Raw genomic sequence first — 15,675 nt, 5'->3', positions numbered from 1 at the left:
GCCTGTGATCTTGTCTAGTCCTTGTAAATGATCATATTTATCATATTCCCCATCCACAGTAAAGGAAATCAAATAAAAAGTGTGCATGTAATTGTGTGCATCTTCTAATTGTGCAGAAAATCTGTACAGTACCCGTTACAGTACAATATTGATTGTTTTTATCTCCAGTAAAACCAAACAAACCAATACACTTGGAAATGTGTACGCTGGAGTCCCACTGCTCCAACTTCAGTTGAGCCCTGTCTTCATAAATATGGATAGTCCAGTTTGAAGGATATTGATTTGTGCATGCACTTGCAAATGTGCTTAATGCTAATGTAAGCAGATCCCATGTTCAAATTATACCCATGATACTTTGTCACTTCATCACCAAAAAAATATTTCACACAAATTTACCAAGGATTATGGACTGATCGATAGATAGATTGATATCTATCGATCTATCTATACACACACACACAGTACAACACATGACAATATGTAGGTGAACCATAATAACAAACAGAAAGGTACCAGAAAACTGTCATATCAGAACCACTGAAACAAAACAAACTACTGTACGTAACACTAGCAGTTTATTGTTTGGTTATTTCAATGTCTAACCTAATGGGAGGATTCAATGAAAAAACACAGCATATTTATTCCCTTTTCCATGGTGACACTATATCAACCTTTCCATGATTACCAGCATTTGTCATCCTTCTCTGGCCAGTAATACTGCAGTTATTCACCCCCTTTCATACGAAGTCTACAAGTCTACAAGGTTTTAAGCAATTTAATCTTCGTAGATGCAAGAAACAAAGAATGTCATCTGGTACTACATTATGTTAACAGAATACATTTTTGTTTCCATGCTTTATTCCTGGGTTATCTGCTTGCACTTGTACTTCCTGGGTCATTTGCCCTGCAGTGGCTTTTGGGTCAAGCATGTGACTGACTGAAAGCAGGTCAGTCAATATGGTAAGCAACTGGTTGGTTATTGTCAAGAAAGAAACCATTTTATGTGGGGGGTGAGGGGCAGTGGGAGACAGATTCACTCTCCAGCAAAATACAAACTGTAGCCATTTATTCATACAAAAGCATAGTCCTTCATGTTTGAAAAAACCTAAAGGGAGAGTCTATCAAAAACAAACTGCATTGAACCAAAACATTCATGTGTTTATGAAGGTTTACACATTTGCTAATAGAGTGGTGTGTTATCCTGTGTCTCAAAGTTTGACTGAATATCATCAAAAACAGGGTAATACTGCAAGTCATAAAGTACTTTTGATTGAATCTACCCCACAGCTGTCCTGCAATATACAAACCTCATGACTAGATACGCCAAATAAAAATTGCCTGACAACTTCACCTTTTTTTTTATTAAAACAGTATTTATTTTATTTATTACAATATTATTTTATATTACCACAAAGTTAACTGTTGGGGAAGAAATCAAACCTATAGAAATAATCTATATCAATGCTGTTCTTGGACTTTCACTTCTGCGACCTATCTTTAGTCACCATCTCCAAAAGCCTTATGTAAATCAGTTCATTATGTGTCAAGGCAAACTGGTAGAATATTTGCAAAGGCATAGTGTTTCCACTCAAATACAAGAACCAAGACTCTGCCTTTTTGTTTTCTGTTAGTAAGTGCATTGGAATGGGATTAACTAGGGCATCAAAACTTGACAATTCAATCTTTACTGGGGATAGGCTTCCACAATCATAGCATGACCCTAAAAAAGAAAAAAAATAGAACATATTATCTTTTATTATTTTACAGTAGGTTACTGATTTATACGGTGCCCACTGGTTCTTTTAAATAAATTTGATTTAAATATTTAAATTTACAATTTGCTCTAAGTATTGGACACACTATCCAGCTATTAGTAAGCTTCTGTATTACAGAAGACTACTGTGGCTAGTTGGCAGAAACTGTTGACAACATTTTTAAATACAACCACAGAGATAGTTTAAATGTACGAACAACACATTTAAAAATATAACATCCATTAAAGTCTATGTAGTGCATTTCTGTCAATTATATAAAAAGTATGTGGTGATTTGAATGCTACCAGTATTTAGCCTGCCACCATTACAGTCAACTGAATAGCGCCCACTGACTGTCATACACATAAAATCAGTTTGGATGTTAACCAGATTTACAAGGCAGGGTGACATTACCAGTCCTCCTGCAGCACAGGCAGCTACCACAGCATACTGTCCTCCTTCCTTAATCATTCGGTTTGCTGCGGTTGTTACCAGTCGGCAGCCTGTGGCCCCGAATGGATGTCCCAAAGACAGGGACCCACCCCAATTGTTAAACTTCTCCATGGGAGGAGCACCGACCTTGAAAAGCAAATCATTCTTTTATCATTCCTTGTAAGCAAAATGTTCTATTGCTTTACTATGACAGGTGGTATCAAGTTAAAGCAAAAGGTAATTTCTTATAAAATGATTTTATTTTTATGTGATCAGCTTTGGCATGTTATGTTGAAAGGTAAATCACACATGTTTAAACTTCTACTTTATAACTTAGTCACATACACACACACTAAATAAATAAATAAATAAATAAATAAATAAATAAATAAATAATATAGTACCTTTATTGTGTTTGACACTTTACAGGGATGGAAATAAGACCCATACCAGGTTTTAAAATGAGCCTGATTAGCCCCAGTGTGTAGGTAACATGCTCAGGTGTGTCTTACTAAACTCATAGTAAAACCAGGAATGGATCAAACTGCTATGCAATGAGAGCCTTATTTCCATCCCTGCTTTATAAGATCTTTTTTCACTTACAACTTCCACAGTTTCAAGATTCACTAGAATATTTGAAAAAGTTTGTTTTTTCCAGCTGCTCCTATAGATTATAACCTCTGCTCAGGCTCAAAACATGTTCAACATGTCACAAAGGACAAATTTATCAAGAAGCTCCTAGAAAATTTATCAAATGCATTCCATCCCTTCTGTACCTTTGATTTCTTGCCAATATAAGTTTGTGCAAACCAATCAGAGTCCATAGCTTTCATGTTAGCGATGATCTGTCCCTGTAACAACATTTAAAAACATTTAAGCAGGAGGCGTAATGAAAAATTATACATACCTCAAAGCAATATCTTTTATCCAGTGCATGACAGTTTTGATTACAGAACTGGTTTGTACTGAAATGTACAACACCTACACTTGACTGGATATTTTCTCAAACACTCACTGAAAAGCTGTCATTAAAGCAACTGAAGTAAGGATCTCAAATCTACCAGAAAACAGATCAGTATAAAAGCATTATTACACAATCAAACCAACGCACCAGAGTTAAGACAGTTTAAATGTGTATTTTCTTGTTGGTTTGCTTCAGATTGGTTGAATTTACAGGTACCGTTACAATGCGCAGGTTCAATGTGACAAGATCTTAACTGTTTCCATAATTCATACCAGTATTGTGAAGTCATGTATAGGTCAGCATCTGTACTGTCCTAAGCTATGACACTTGATGTGATTAATTTTGCATGCAGCTGAAACTTACAAGTCACAACCACATTTAAGAAAATATTCCTCTTTGCACAGATCTATTTAAAGTTTTTTTTAAGATACCTTAAATGCCAAAAAACAACAACAAAAAAAAAAAAAACTTACTGCAAAAGCTTCATGGAACTCAAAAACATCAATATCAGCCATTGTCAAACCACTCTTCTCAAGAACTTTAGGAGTACCATATGTTGGGCTGCAAAATGAAAATAATACACACACATTTCACCCAATATATTACAATTAACACAGAATACAGCACAGAAAAATGTACTTCAGGGATCACACACAGGCATTTACAATTTAATTAACAGGCATACTCCATTTACCCCATTTCTTATACGATGAACAATTGCTAAAGAATGTACTTAGGAAGGTTATAGGAAGTTTCAACATAATCCAATTTACAAAGTAGCAGGGCTAGAAGGACATGACGTTCAGTTTAGTATTGTATTTTTTTTTTTTTTTTTTAAATGAAACGGGTTGCAAAGTTGCCCAAGAAAACTAACTTGGAAGCTAGTAAATTAAAAAACATATGCTTCTCACTTACCCCAACAGAAGCTGGTCTTTTGGATCCTGAGATACATACACAAAATCCCTATTAAAATAGAGAAGTATCACTATTAAAACAAGGAACTATAAACTACTACAATCATGTTCCATGTCCTTTCTATAAAAGGCACGTGCTGTTTTAACTCAGTTCATTAAATAATGTGCAGCACACACCCTTCATAAATTTGTAGATACATCTATTACATGGCTTGAAAAAATGCATTTATTTACCTTCTCAATCATTTTGTATGACTTAAATACAAACATTGCCTTTACCTTAGGTATGCTTTTGGTTTGTATCCCATAGCAAGTGCTTTCTCTTCAGACATCAGAAGCACAGCTGAAGCACCATCAGTCTAAATGGAAGAAAATAATACAAAATTAAGAGCCAGTGTCACATGCACATATGTTTTAACAATACCTCCAAGATGTATTGGGCCTTGCTGTGCCATTTCATATCTTCCTGGATCGTTTGAAAACAACTGTCAGTATTTTTTTGGCATTATGAACAGCTTCGGGAAACTGAACTATCCTGATGCTTGGTGGTATTATTTACATTTTTGACTGCAGTCCTGGAAAAAGTGTGTTTATACTTTCCATTCCGGTAGCAGCACAGTGCACCATGATGTACCTATTATTTTCACTTCAGTTCCCCTGAGACAGTAGCTGCTCAGGTAGCTAGGATATGGTCTGCCTAGCATCACATACAGTGTCATCTGGGATGAATGAACTCAATGGCCTATCGGTTTCAGAACTCTTTCTTTTTGTATTATTTATACGCTATTAAAACAATTTAAAAATTTTCATAAAATACCTACTGCACACAGTAATTTGTACACAGTAAATTAAATACCAAGGCCACTCTGGGTCTGAACTGAACCAATGTTCAGTTGCAATTTCATGCACTGTTCCTAACCAGAAGCCTGGTCATTCCAGCATTTTACATGGGGATTTATTCACTCATTATTTCACAGCAACGTTTGTGTAATAATGGAAAGAATTATTAAAATATCAACCAAGTATCTTTTTGTATATTGTGGCAGCAAGAAATAAAACAGAATTTCACTTTTTTTTATATAAATGTATGTTGTTTTTTATTAAATTGTACTGCAAGATGTGCTTTATGACTGGGTTGAATTTTGTCCCTCTTACCAAGAAAGATGAGTTTGCAGCAGTGACTGTTCCATGGGGCTTGACAAAAGCAGCCTTCAGTTTGCCCATCTGCTCCATTGAGCTTGGTCTAATCCCATTGTCTGCTGTAATGGTGTCCCGTCCTTGTTGAAATACAAAACAATTGTATCCAATATTAATAAAAATGTTTCTTTTTTTTTTTAAGATATATTCTGGATATTTAGGAAATAAACACCTCAGGGTTATAGTTGAAATTGTCCTAATAGATTTAATCAACTGCAAACCAAATCTGCTTAATTTTTAATATAATTAATTTGCAAGAAATATCTAGTACAGTCGGTGCCGCCTAATTGGGATACTGATAATCACAATGTCTGCTTAAATGGGATACATTTCTGGGAGATGGTTCTTCCCAATGCTATTTATGTCGTTTAATTGGGATACAGTATTTGCAAATGATGAACAGAGATCGCTTTTCAGAGCAAGACAGACTCGCGTAGCACTGTGCAGTGAGTACATGATTACCCTGTGACTTGCGTAAATTGCATAAACCATGTTGAACTCTTATGGAGCTGGAGTGTGATTTCTCAAGCTGCTGTTGCAAAAAGTTGGCGTGTCAACATCGCAGGTGCCTCGCTTTGTGATAAGATGTGATTTAATTATTTTAAATTATATTAAAACAGGCATTCATTTTGTTTAGGAATTAAAAAAAAAACAATTAACTCATTTTTAATTATGTATTTAACATTTAATCATAATGTGATGCGATTTTATTCTTCATTTGGAAACAAAAAAGTGTGACTAATGTCATCTCAAATGCCTCTCATTTAATTGGGACAGCTGCTTATTCGGAGCATTTTTCCTGAGGCGTCTGATAAAGCGGAGACAACTGTACCATTATGCTGTTTTCATTATACTATATATACTATATGAATATAGCTGTCAACTAGAATAGCTTTACTTGGTATATACACATATTTGAACTGCAAATGTTGTAAACAAGCATTGTCTGTACAGATTCCATGTCACTGACTTTCACAGGTCTGTTACTACACAGTTGACTATGATGGTGTGGTAGGGCAGGGCACTGCTGCTAAATACTGTGGTTTGTGTATTGGTGGTTGGCAGGGATGGGGTTAATTTCCTATCCCTGCCAAAATACATTTGAGAATGTGGCTGGAGCTAAATTGAATGATTAATGGATAATTAGGCTCCAGCCACATGGTATTTAAGAAGGGGAAAATCCTTTGTTTGGAGAGAAGGGAGTTTGGAGTTTTACACTGTGAGTGTTGTTTTATATTTATAGGGATCAATGAAGGCGAATGCCCAGCCTGACATTAGTGTTTTTGTTTAACTGTTTATTTTGGCCCTTGTGACATTTTGTTTCTGTTATTTTTAGTTTATTAAAAAACACATTAGCGCCTAAACTGCAGCTTCTCTGTGTCTGAGTCTCCTTCCCTGCCGGTAACATAAAATAGTTATTTCAAAAAGAAAAAAAATGTTTTTACAGTGCTCGTACGTTCCAGTAAATAGTATTCAAAATGTTAATTTTGTTCCACTAAAATAGCGGCAATTTCCACAATTCATTACGTATGTAAGACATCGTGAATGGAACGATCAGTTTCAAGCGTTCAAGCTATGAAGGCCGGACTATACAATCATATACCAGAGTCAGAAACCGTACAGCAGAGTTATGACATTCTTAAAACAACCAACCTACGTGTTCTATGTAAAAATTGCTTTTTTACTTGAAGTGTACGAAATACAGTGAATATGTTATAGCATTGTAAAATGTCTTATGCATTGACTTCGAAGATTGATCTGAAACCTAGCATGTACAATTAATTCAGGAAACAATATTCGCATTGCGCAATTAATGAATATGACGACCGATTTATTTTATTTTTATGCGCTTTGTTTTGCTGATTCAGTCTTTATTAAACAGAAAATATCACTATATGAGTTACAAGATGTACTGGTCAGAGCATTTGCTGCATAATGAGTTGCTGTAAAACTGTGGTCAAGTAATATTGACATTTACACGCAAAATGCAGCTAAAAAGTACACACACAAACAAGGACGTACAAATATGCATAAACACATACCGTGATTATCTATCTGTTTAAATAGGCACGGTACTAAAGATGATTAAAGACAAAGGTTTTTATTTTAGAAGACTATCCAAATTCCCTTTAAGAAGTTCAAGTCAAATGGAAATTTATGTGCAAACTTATGTACAATACGAATCTCTTCTTCCTCCTCTTCTGTTGATGTCACACTTTCCATGTCTTCCCAACAAAGACATATTTTCTTTGTATATTAGGTAAGAGCAACAGTGGGGAGAGGGAGGGTATTTTCACGCTAAATGTAATACTATAAAGTATTTTTTTTTACCCAGGAAAGGGAACTGACGCTTGGGTATAGACACGCTGGTGTGACACTGTCTCAAACACAGATACACAGTATAAAAATGTAGGCATTAATGAATGGGTTAACTCTGTGTTTGCTTTCACTTTGAAACATTTTACTCCTACGCACTCACCAGCTGTATAGTTGGCTCATCGACATGAGTGCCTCTCGCGGCGACATGTTCTGGCAATATGAAGCTACAACAGCATTACATTAAAAGTCTTAAATAGAGTGTATACAATCTACGTTAATAAATTTTACAATTGTCCAGGGTACTACATAAACAATGTGATTTCTACAGTAAGTAGTCATACTTTAATTTCATACAAATTAAAGCTAGTTAGCCGTGTATTGTAGTGTTCTGTGGCAGAGTGCAAGCACCAGCCAAAACGGGAAGCTTCGCCAGATTTCCTATAGTAGCTCATGCTAATCTCCTAAGAAGTGGTATGTCGGTTTGTGCTAATCTGTATTAATAAAAATGAATAAGAAATATCCAAAACATTTGTACACCAAAGTGATTTTCCGTTTCAAAATTACTATTTTTCCATTTGAAGTAGTTTCCATGTTTTTCCATTTCATATACCTATAACTTGATATTTATGTACTGTACTTTTACTTTCAAGCTATGTTGTTCAAGTAAATGCTATTTACTGTTATTTGTATTTATTTTAATCAAGCAACAGTTAACAGAATTAAAAATATATATTAAAACGAAAGAAAACAATACAACGTACTGTAGAAATCGATTTATGTTTACAGAAAATGCAAAAGAAACGAACTTCTGAAAACTGTAAAATCAACAGTGTTCGAAATCGCAGTTCTTGCAAGCGCATTTTTAAAAATGCATTATTTATTAATAAACTTGCGCATTCTTGGACTCCGTAGTTAATCAGTAACGGCGCCGTGGGAAAGTATGTATACTCAGAATCTTGGAAGACAAAATAAATGTAAGGACTGGTTGGTTCCATGAATATTTTTAGAAACAATGTGTCTTGGTTTCTTCTTTTTTTTTTTTTTTTTTTTTTTTTTTAAATTAAATGCAAAGGAAAAAATGGAAAACAAAATATAGCTTTTGGCTTACCTTTTCTGTATTCAAAATGTACTACCAATTAATACTGCTACTTATTGTCTTTAATTTAGAAATTGCTTCACATTTTTCTCTTCTGTCTCACTTGGTATCTGTATAATGTGACATTGTTTGTTTTTGTGCCTGAAATACAATTTCTCTGTTTCATTGGTGTCTGGTTCAGTCTTTCTTTCACCACTTTTTTCTGTGTGTAATTATTGCAAAACCAAACAAAATTTGCTTAAAATATGTGGGCTTTACTTACTTTGAAATGTACTGTGTGCTAAGACAAGTTCGTGGTTTTAATATTCTAATATAAATAAATTATTTTCTAATTACTTTTCACAGACATATGTAACTTTTACTTGCTCTTTAAATCTTGATGCCTAAAATCATAAAAAAATGAACAGATACACTTATTTTGAATTTTGGGTCCCTATAAAGGATATGCAGGATTTAGAGCCCTGTAAAACCCTGAAATTCATTTTGGGTTGCCACTTGCACCCGTGCTGGGGGAGGACCCCCATACCCCACTGCCTTCTACTTGGGATTTCCAGCCTCCTACTTTAAATGAAACTGAAAAGACTGTATTCATGTTGGTTTTAACAAGGTTAAGTATGAACAAAATGTCATATTGATAGCTGTTGAAATGCTGAAACACTCACTACAGACTGAATGCTGCGTGAACAAATAACGGAATGCATTAATGTCTCGCTTAGTGCTAAAGGAAAAATGGAGGATGTACAGACATGGTCATATAAAATGAAAATAAAAAATACAATATACTGCCAATGTCATTCAGCGATTTTAAAATGGAAAGACATTCATTATATTAGGGTAAGCAGGAAGAGTTACCTTTTTACGTAAATGGTCTATCTGTGTGTGACTTGAAACAAATACAGTATACCTGCATTTGGTGCAGTTAGAGGTGAGGGCTAATACATGCTGAAAGCGCCTGCTTAACTCCATAGTTACCTGGCACTTTGAACTTGATCACATCACTAAGAAGGCCTGCATCCTGAGCCTTCTTGGCTAGTGTGTGAGAACGCAAAGCAAACTCGTCCTGCTCCAGACGTGTAACTCCAAAGGCAGCAGCAAGCCTGTCTGCAGAGTGACCCATTGTCTCACTAGTGGAAAACTCTGCAACTGCTGGGAGCTAAAAGAAAACATGGGAAACAAATGTACTGTTTGCAACAGTGACACTGGGAGTGACAGAGCAATAGCATCTATATAAATCCTCATTCAACATATTATTCCTCCTGGTTCAAATATTTCAACAGTGTCAGATTGTTTCAAGAGCAAATACTTATTTAATATATATACTCAATATAAATAAAAAATAAAAAATAAATCATTGGTACACTTTGCTAAGGTTTTAGGTATGTAAAGTTTGCTCAATTGTCTAATACAGAAGCCTTTGGTTCTGTAATATTTCTACCTCTGGTGCAAAAAAATCAAGCCGTAGTTTGCCAAGAAGTGCCAGTCTCTGGCCCATGGTCTTCGCTTTATTCAGTGACAGCAAGGTCTTCCTCATCTTCCGACTGTGACGAATAGGAACATCAGACATGAACTCCACTCCACCTGCTACCACGGTATCACACTGGCCTGAGGCAATCAGACCAACACCTACACAGCAATACAGAATTATTTATATACTACAGAAATTAAGTAGTAGCTACTATATTTCTATACATCGTTTCATAAAGCACATACAGTATACAAAAACATAAACAGAAAAACATTTAAAGCAAAAGGGACAGGTCTCAAATTATCAAAGTACCACCTGCAGTTAAAATGTTTAATTCTGCTTTGCTTTCTGTAACTGAAATACCTGTAGTCATTGCCTGATTAGAAGAGATGCATGCCATGGTAACTGTATGTGCTGGAGTTTTTTCAGAGAATCCTGCTCCCAAGGCAGCCTGAGGAACAGAATTAAACTTATATAAAACATAGAATTCAGGTGGCCCAACAGCTAAAGCTACATTTGAAGAGCACAAAATCTGCTCTGAAAATAGACACAGTGCCTATAGAAAGTCTACACCCCCTTTCAAAATGTTCACCTTTTGTTGCCTTATAGCCTGGAATTAAAATGCATTAAAATATATATTTTTTCATTTATTTATCTACACCTCCTACCCCACAACTTCCAAGTGGAAAAAATATTCTAGAAATTTGTAGAAAATTAACTAAAAATAAAAACTGAAATAGCTTGGTTGGATAAGTGTCCACCCCCCTTGTAATAGCAATCCTAAATTAGCTCAGGTGTAACGCCTTCAAAATCACACACCAGGTTAAGTGGCCTCCACCTGTGTTAAACTGTAGTGATTCACATGATTTCAGGATACATCCAGCAGTTCTGTAGGTTCCCTCTGCTGGGTAGTGCATTTCAAAGCAAAGACTCAACCATGAGCACCAAGGTGCTTTCAAAAGAACTCCGGGACAAAGTTCTTGAAAGGCACAGATCAGGGGATGGGTATAAAAAAATATCAAAAGGCCTTGAATATCGCTAGGAGCACGGTCAAGACGATTACTAAGTGGAAGGTGTATGGCACCACCAAGACCCTGCCTAGATCAGGCCGTCCCTCCAAACTGGATGACCGAGCAAGAAGGAGACTGATCAGAGAGGCTACCAAGAGGCCAATGTCAAATTTGCAAGAGCTACAGGCTTTTATGGCCAAGACTGGTCAAAGTGTGCATGTGACAACAATATCCCAAGCACTCATCTGGCCTGTATGGTATGGTTGCAAGAAGGAAGCCATTACTCAAGAAAGCCCACCTTGAATCCCATTTGAAGTATGCAGAAAATCACTCAGGAGATTCTGTAGTCATGTGGCAAAAAGGTTTGTGGTCGACGAAACTAAAATTGAACTTTTTGGCCTAAATGCAAAGCGTTGTTTGGCGTAAACCCAACACAGCGCATCACCCAAAGTACACCATCCCTACTGTGAAGCATGGTGGTGGCAGCATCATGTTATGGGAATGTTTCTCATCGGCAGGGACTAAGGCACTTGTCAGGATAGAAGGGAAAATGAATGGAGCAAAGTACAGATAAGTGCTTGAGGAAAACCTGCTGCCATCTGCAAAAAAGCTGAAACTGGGACGGAAGTTCACCTTTCAGCATGACAACGACCCAAAGCACACAGCCAAAGCTACACTGGAGTGGCTAAGGAACAAAAAGGTCAATATCCTTGAGTGGCCCAGTCAGAGCCCCGACCTAAATCCAATCGAAAATTTGTGGCATGACTTGAAGATTGCTGTCCATCAACGCTCCCCAAGGAACTTGACAGAGCTTGAACAGTTTTGTAAAGAAGAAGGGTCAAATATTGCCAAATCTAGGTGTGCAAAGGTGGTAGAGACCTATCCCAACAGACTCACAGCTGTAATTGCTGCCAAAGGTGCTTCCACCAAGTATTAACTCAGGGGGGTGGAGACTTATCCAATTATGATCTTTCAGTTTTATATTTAATATATAATTTTTTTCTCAATAAAAATTTTTTTCCCCTTAACAGTGTGGAGTATGGTGTGTTGATAATTGGAAAAAAATCCTCATTTAAATGCATGAAACTCTGAGGCACTGACACAACAAAATGTGAAAAAAGTTCAAGGGGGTGTAGACTTTCTATAGGCACTGTATATACAAACACAAAAAGGGAAGAGCCATGAATGAATCCTTTCTTATTGTGTTTCTCTACCCCCCAAGGGAATAGTCATGAAGGCTCAAACAAATTCAAGACTACAGTCTGTAAACAAATTTGGTGCCAACTGGGGCAAAAGTCAAACAGCTTAAATAACAGTAAATGTGAGACAATAAAACCTGTTCATTTTAAACCACAAATTACACCTGTTCAGATTAGTTATTAGGTTTAACGAGTTTCAATTTATATTTAACTACAAAATAAATCTAGGGCTACTTAATTATAAATGTACTGCTTCAGAGTAGCTCCAGTTTAAATTTTCTTCAGTTATGTTTTTTCTTCATGTTTATTAAGCACTCTGCAAACCTTTGCAGCAGCATGACAACCAAATAAAGGTAATTTCCACGTAATGTTATTTTCCTGGTAAAGTACTTAAATTAAAAAAGTAATAAAAAATATAAATACAAAAAGGAGGATGCTTCATTATTATACACCTATAAGAAAAAGCCTACCTCTCTTGCAACATTGCTCGTCTTGACTTCCTGGATAACCGTTCCATAAATAATATAGTCAACAGCATCTTTTGGTAGACTTGTTCTCGTGAGAAGACCCCTATTAAAATAAATATGTAAGAAAACAAGTATATTAGAAACAAAGTACATTCCACCAACCCAATGCTAAATAACTTGTGGCAAAGAACGTCCAAACAAGTTTTAACCTACTTTGATAAGATGCAAACAAAATCATATGTACATAAAAATAGATTGGCAAGCACCTCCTTATATAGACATGGTACATGCAATAACGTACAAATTAAGGTCTTCCCTAAGTGCCACCACAATCAGATGAGATAGTCAGGATATTAATACAACTTAAATACACTTCAAATACAGGTCTGAAAAAATGTAAGGTTTACTTACTGAAAAGCTGCTCTGGCCAAGTCATGGGGCATCAAATCATTGTAACTTCAAAAAAGGAAAAAAAATAATTAATCACACCTAAAATTCAACACAACATAGCTAATATAAAACATTAACATTATAACACTTCATAAGCTGATATTTGTAATGATGTTCTCATTTCATACACAATTCTTAGTAATACTCACGCTGTTCCAGATAGCAGGAAAGGTGTACGAACACCCTCTACCAAAACAACATTCTTAACACCGGTTTTAGACAGGGTCTTCTTGGTTTTCGGTTGAACTAGGGTGATTGACATGAGACATGAACACAGAATGTGTAAGTTACTACAACAACCCAACTCTCTTCTTACCTTCACCACACTTAATAAATAATTACACACTGAACTATTGACTTATTTAATATACCAATTTTTAGTAAGGTAAATACCTACATTCCAATATATAACAGAAAACATGTTTTATTGATTTGATCAAAATTAAAGAAAGCATGGACGTCTAATCCGGTTGTTTTTAACACTCCGATGGCCATACTGTATGAACCTACTATAGTATACTATTGAAAAACATTCCCATGTAGTGATATGTATTAATGTATGTAGCCTATTTGATTTATTTATTTTTTTGTTTTATTTTTTTTATTACCTTGAGCTTGAAGGTGTGAAGTAGAACTCAGGGATCTTGCAGCTTAAAAATATAATTAAATCAGAAAATCGAATAAAGGTTATTGCATGTTATAAAATGACAATATTTGTGTGAGAGCCAGGTTTTAAAAATAATTCACTACCCTTATCACTATCAGAACACTGTTCAAGGCTTCCCTTGTAGAACTTCTAATTTGAAAAACAAAAATGTCCATTACAAAAACTGCACAGCACAGACTACTCCATTATATTAGAGTTCTTGCACTTTTGCCAGTGGTGCAATTAGAACTTACTGTATACCGCCCAGCTTTACTTAAAGTGTGGCACAGGTTAATAACACAAATGTATTTTACTAGGTGACCATAACAAATTCGTTGTATCTTCAGATACGGCTATTAAATGTTTTAAAATGTTATTAAAATATGTATCAACAAAGTTTACTTACTGAGATTAGCAGCCCAAGACGAATTAACTGGACAGTTTCTGATAGTGTGTGCCAACATGGATGCCATTTTGTTTGCCTAAATAAAGTACACAAAATATAAAACAGCGTGCTTTTTAATGCGAAATTGACTTTAGCTAGATCAACCATCTAAAGGGTTATGCAATAAAAACACTTTATACAGTACGTTTTTTAAGTAATTTAAACTATAAATTATAGACAGGCATATGGAGACCTCTCTGGTTAAATCACGAATAAAGATTGTTTCAAAATGTGTTCAGAATATTAGTAACAACAAGACTACAATCATATGAATATGAATCCCCTATTCTCATCCCACTAAATTTTGATTCAGCGCTGTACAGTATGAGCTCCGCCTTCTCAAAGTGACCTATGCCCTACTTAACTCTAGTACAAGGGCATCACAATCATACAGCAATGCCGACTCCTGTATACAAATGACAAAGCGCAAAAAGTAAATATGAAGAACTCCCATTTCATACAAAACAAATCAAAAGTATCAATACAGGATATATATATATATATATATATATATATATATATATATATATATATATATATATATAGATATATATATATATAGATATATATAGATATAGATATATATAGATATATATATATATATATATATATATATATATATATATATATATACATATACATACATATACATATGCATATATACATACATATACATATACATATATATATATATATATATATATATATATAATCATTTTATATATATTGCTACTCGATTACTACTGATACTATATGCTGTTAATACTACAGGTACGCAAAAAATAAGCATTTATTGTTATAGTAAACAAACAATATACTGTCTATTTAGATATCACTGCTATTCGGGACATCTAAAAAGGACACCAATTCGGTCAAGTACTACCCACAGTACCACAGAAAGTACGTTACTATTACAGTTTAGTAGTTCTACAGAAGAACCTTACGTTTGCATAAATATAAATGTACAAAACTATTAGGTGCGCTGTGTGAATTTATGGTACCTGCAGTTTTTTTTGTTTTTTTTTACTGTCCCGCAATAAGGGTTTTACCTGTGTTACCGAACCTCTCTGACCACTTCCCAGCTTCTTCTGGCCGACTGACTTACACAGAACTGCACAACCAGTCTCGTCAGTGTCAAAGGACCCGACTTTTGGGGTTGGCTCAGTATCCGCCTGTCTGTAATCTTTTTTTTTTTTTTTTTTTTTACTAAAGCCATAGCTTTAAAACAAATTATAACACACATATGATGTAAATGATGACCAAAAATGAATTCCTTATGTTTCACTAGCTCCACCTCATTTGTGTGGAGTATTGTGC

At 35.1% G+C, this 15,675-nt stretch overlaps 1 protein-coding gene across 1 annotated transcript; it reads right to left on the bottom strand.

Moving 5' to 3' along the window:
• Positions 1–1,051: 1,051 nt before the first annotated feature.
• On the bottom strand, positions 1,052–15,516 carry LOC117402250 (trifunctional enzyme subunit beta, mitochondrial-like). Its single transcript, XM_034003213.3, has 16 exons — positions 15,408–15,516; positions 14,320–14,395; positions 13,876–13,917; positions 13,417–13,513; positions 13,229–13,273; positions 12,821–12,920; positions 10,505–10,592; positions 10,112–10,299; positions 9,649–9,829; positions 5,220–5,341; positions 4,344–4,423; positions 4,066–4,113; positions 3,624–3,711; positions 2,963–3,037; positions 2,169–2,333; positions 1,052–1,720 (listed from the first exon to the last, which is right to left on the bottom strand). The coding sequence occupies exons 2-16, from the start codon at positions 14,384–14,386 to the stop codon at positions 1,685–1,687; spliced, it is 1,422 nt and encodes a 473-aa protein (XP_033859104.1). The 5' UTR covers positions 14,387–14,395; positions 15,408–15,516; the 3' UTR covers positions 1,052–1,684.
• Between the last annotated feature and the right edge of the window lie 159 nt (positions 15,517–15,675).

This window comes from Acipenser ruthenus, chromosome 5 (assembly GCF_902713425.1).
Source record: "Acipenser ruthenus chromosome 5, fAciRut3.2 maternal haplotype, whole genome shotgun sequence".
Taxonomy (NCBI): domain Eukaryota; kingdom Metazoa; phylum Chordata; class Actinopteri; order Acipenseriformes; family Acipenseridae; genus Acipenser; species Acipenser ruthenus.
Note: the sequence above shows the minus strand (reverse complement) of the source record. Positions and strands in the feature narration are given on the sequence as shown.

Bases quoted from the DNA above. Each gene is read 5' to 3' on its own strand.
- LOC117402250 (XM_034003213.3), bottom strand. From the start codon at position 14,386: ATGGCATCCATGTTGGCACACACTATCAGAAACTGTCCAGTTAATTCG. The intron at 13,274-13,416 runs GTGAGTATTACT...CCTTTTTTGAAG, and splicing joins TTCCTGCTATCTGGAACAGC to TTACAATGATTTGATGCCCC. The intron at 9,830-10,111 runs GTAGAAATATTA...GTTTTCTTTTAG, and splicing joins TTGATTTTTTTGCACCAGAG to CTCCCAGCAGTTGCAGAGTT.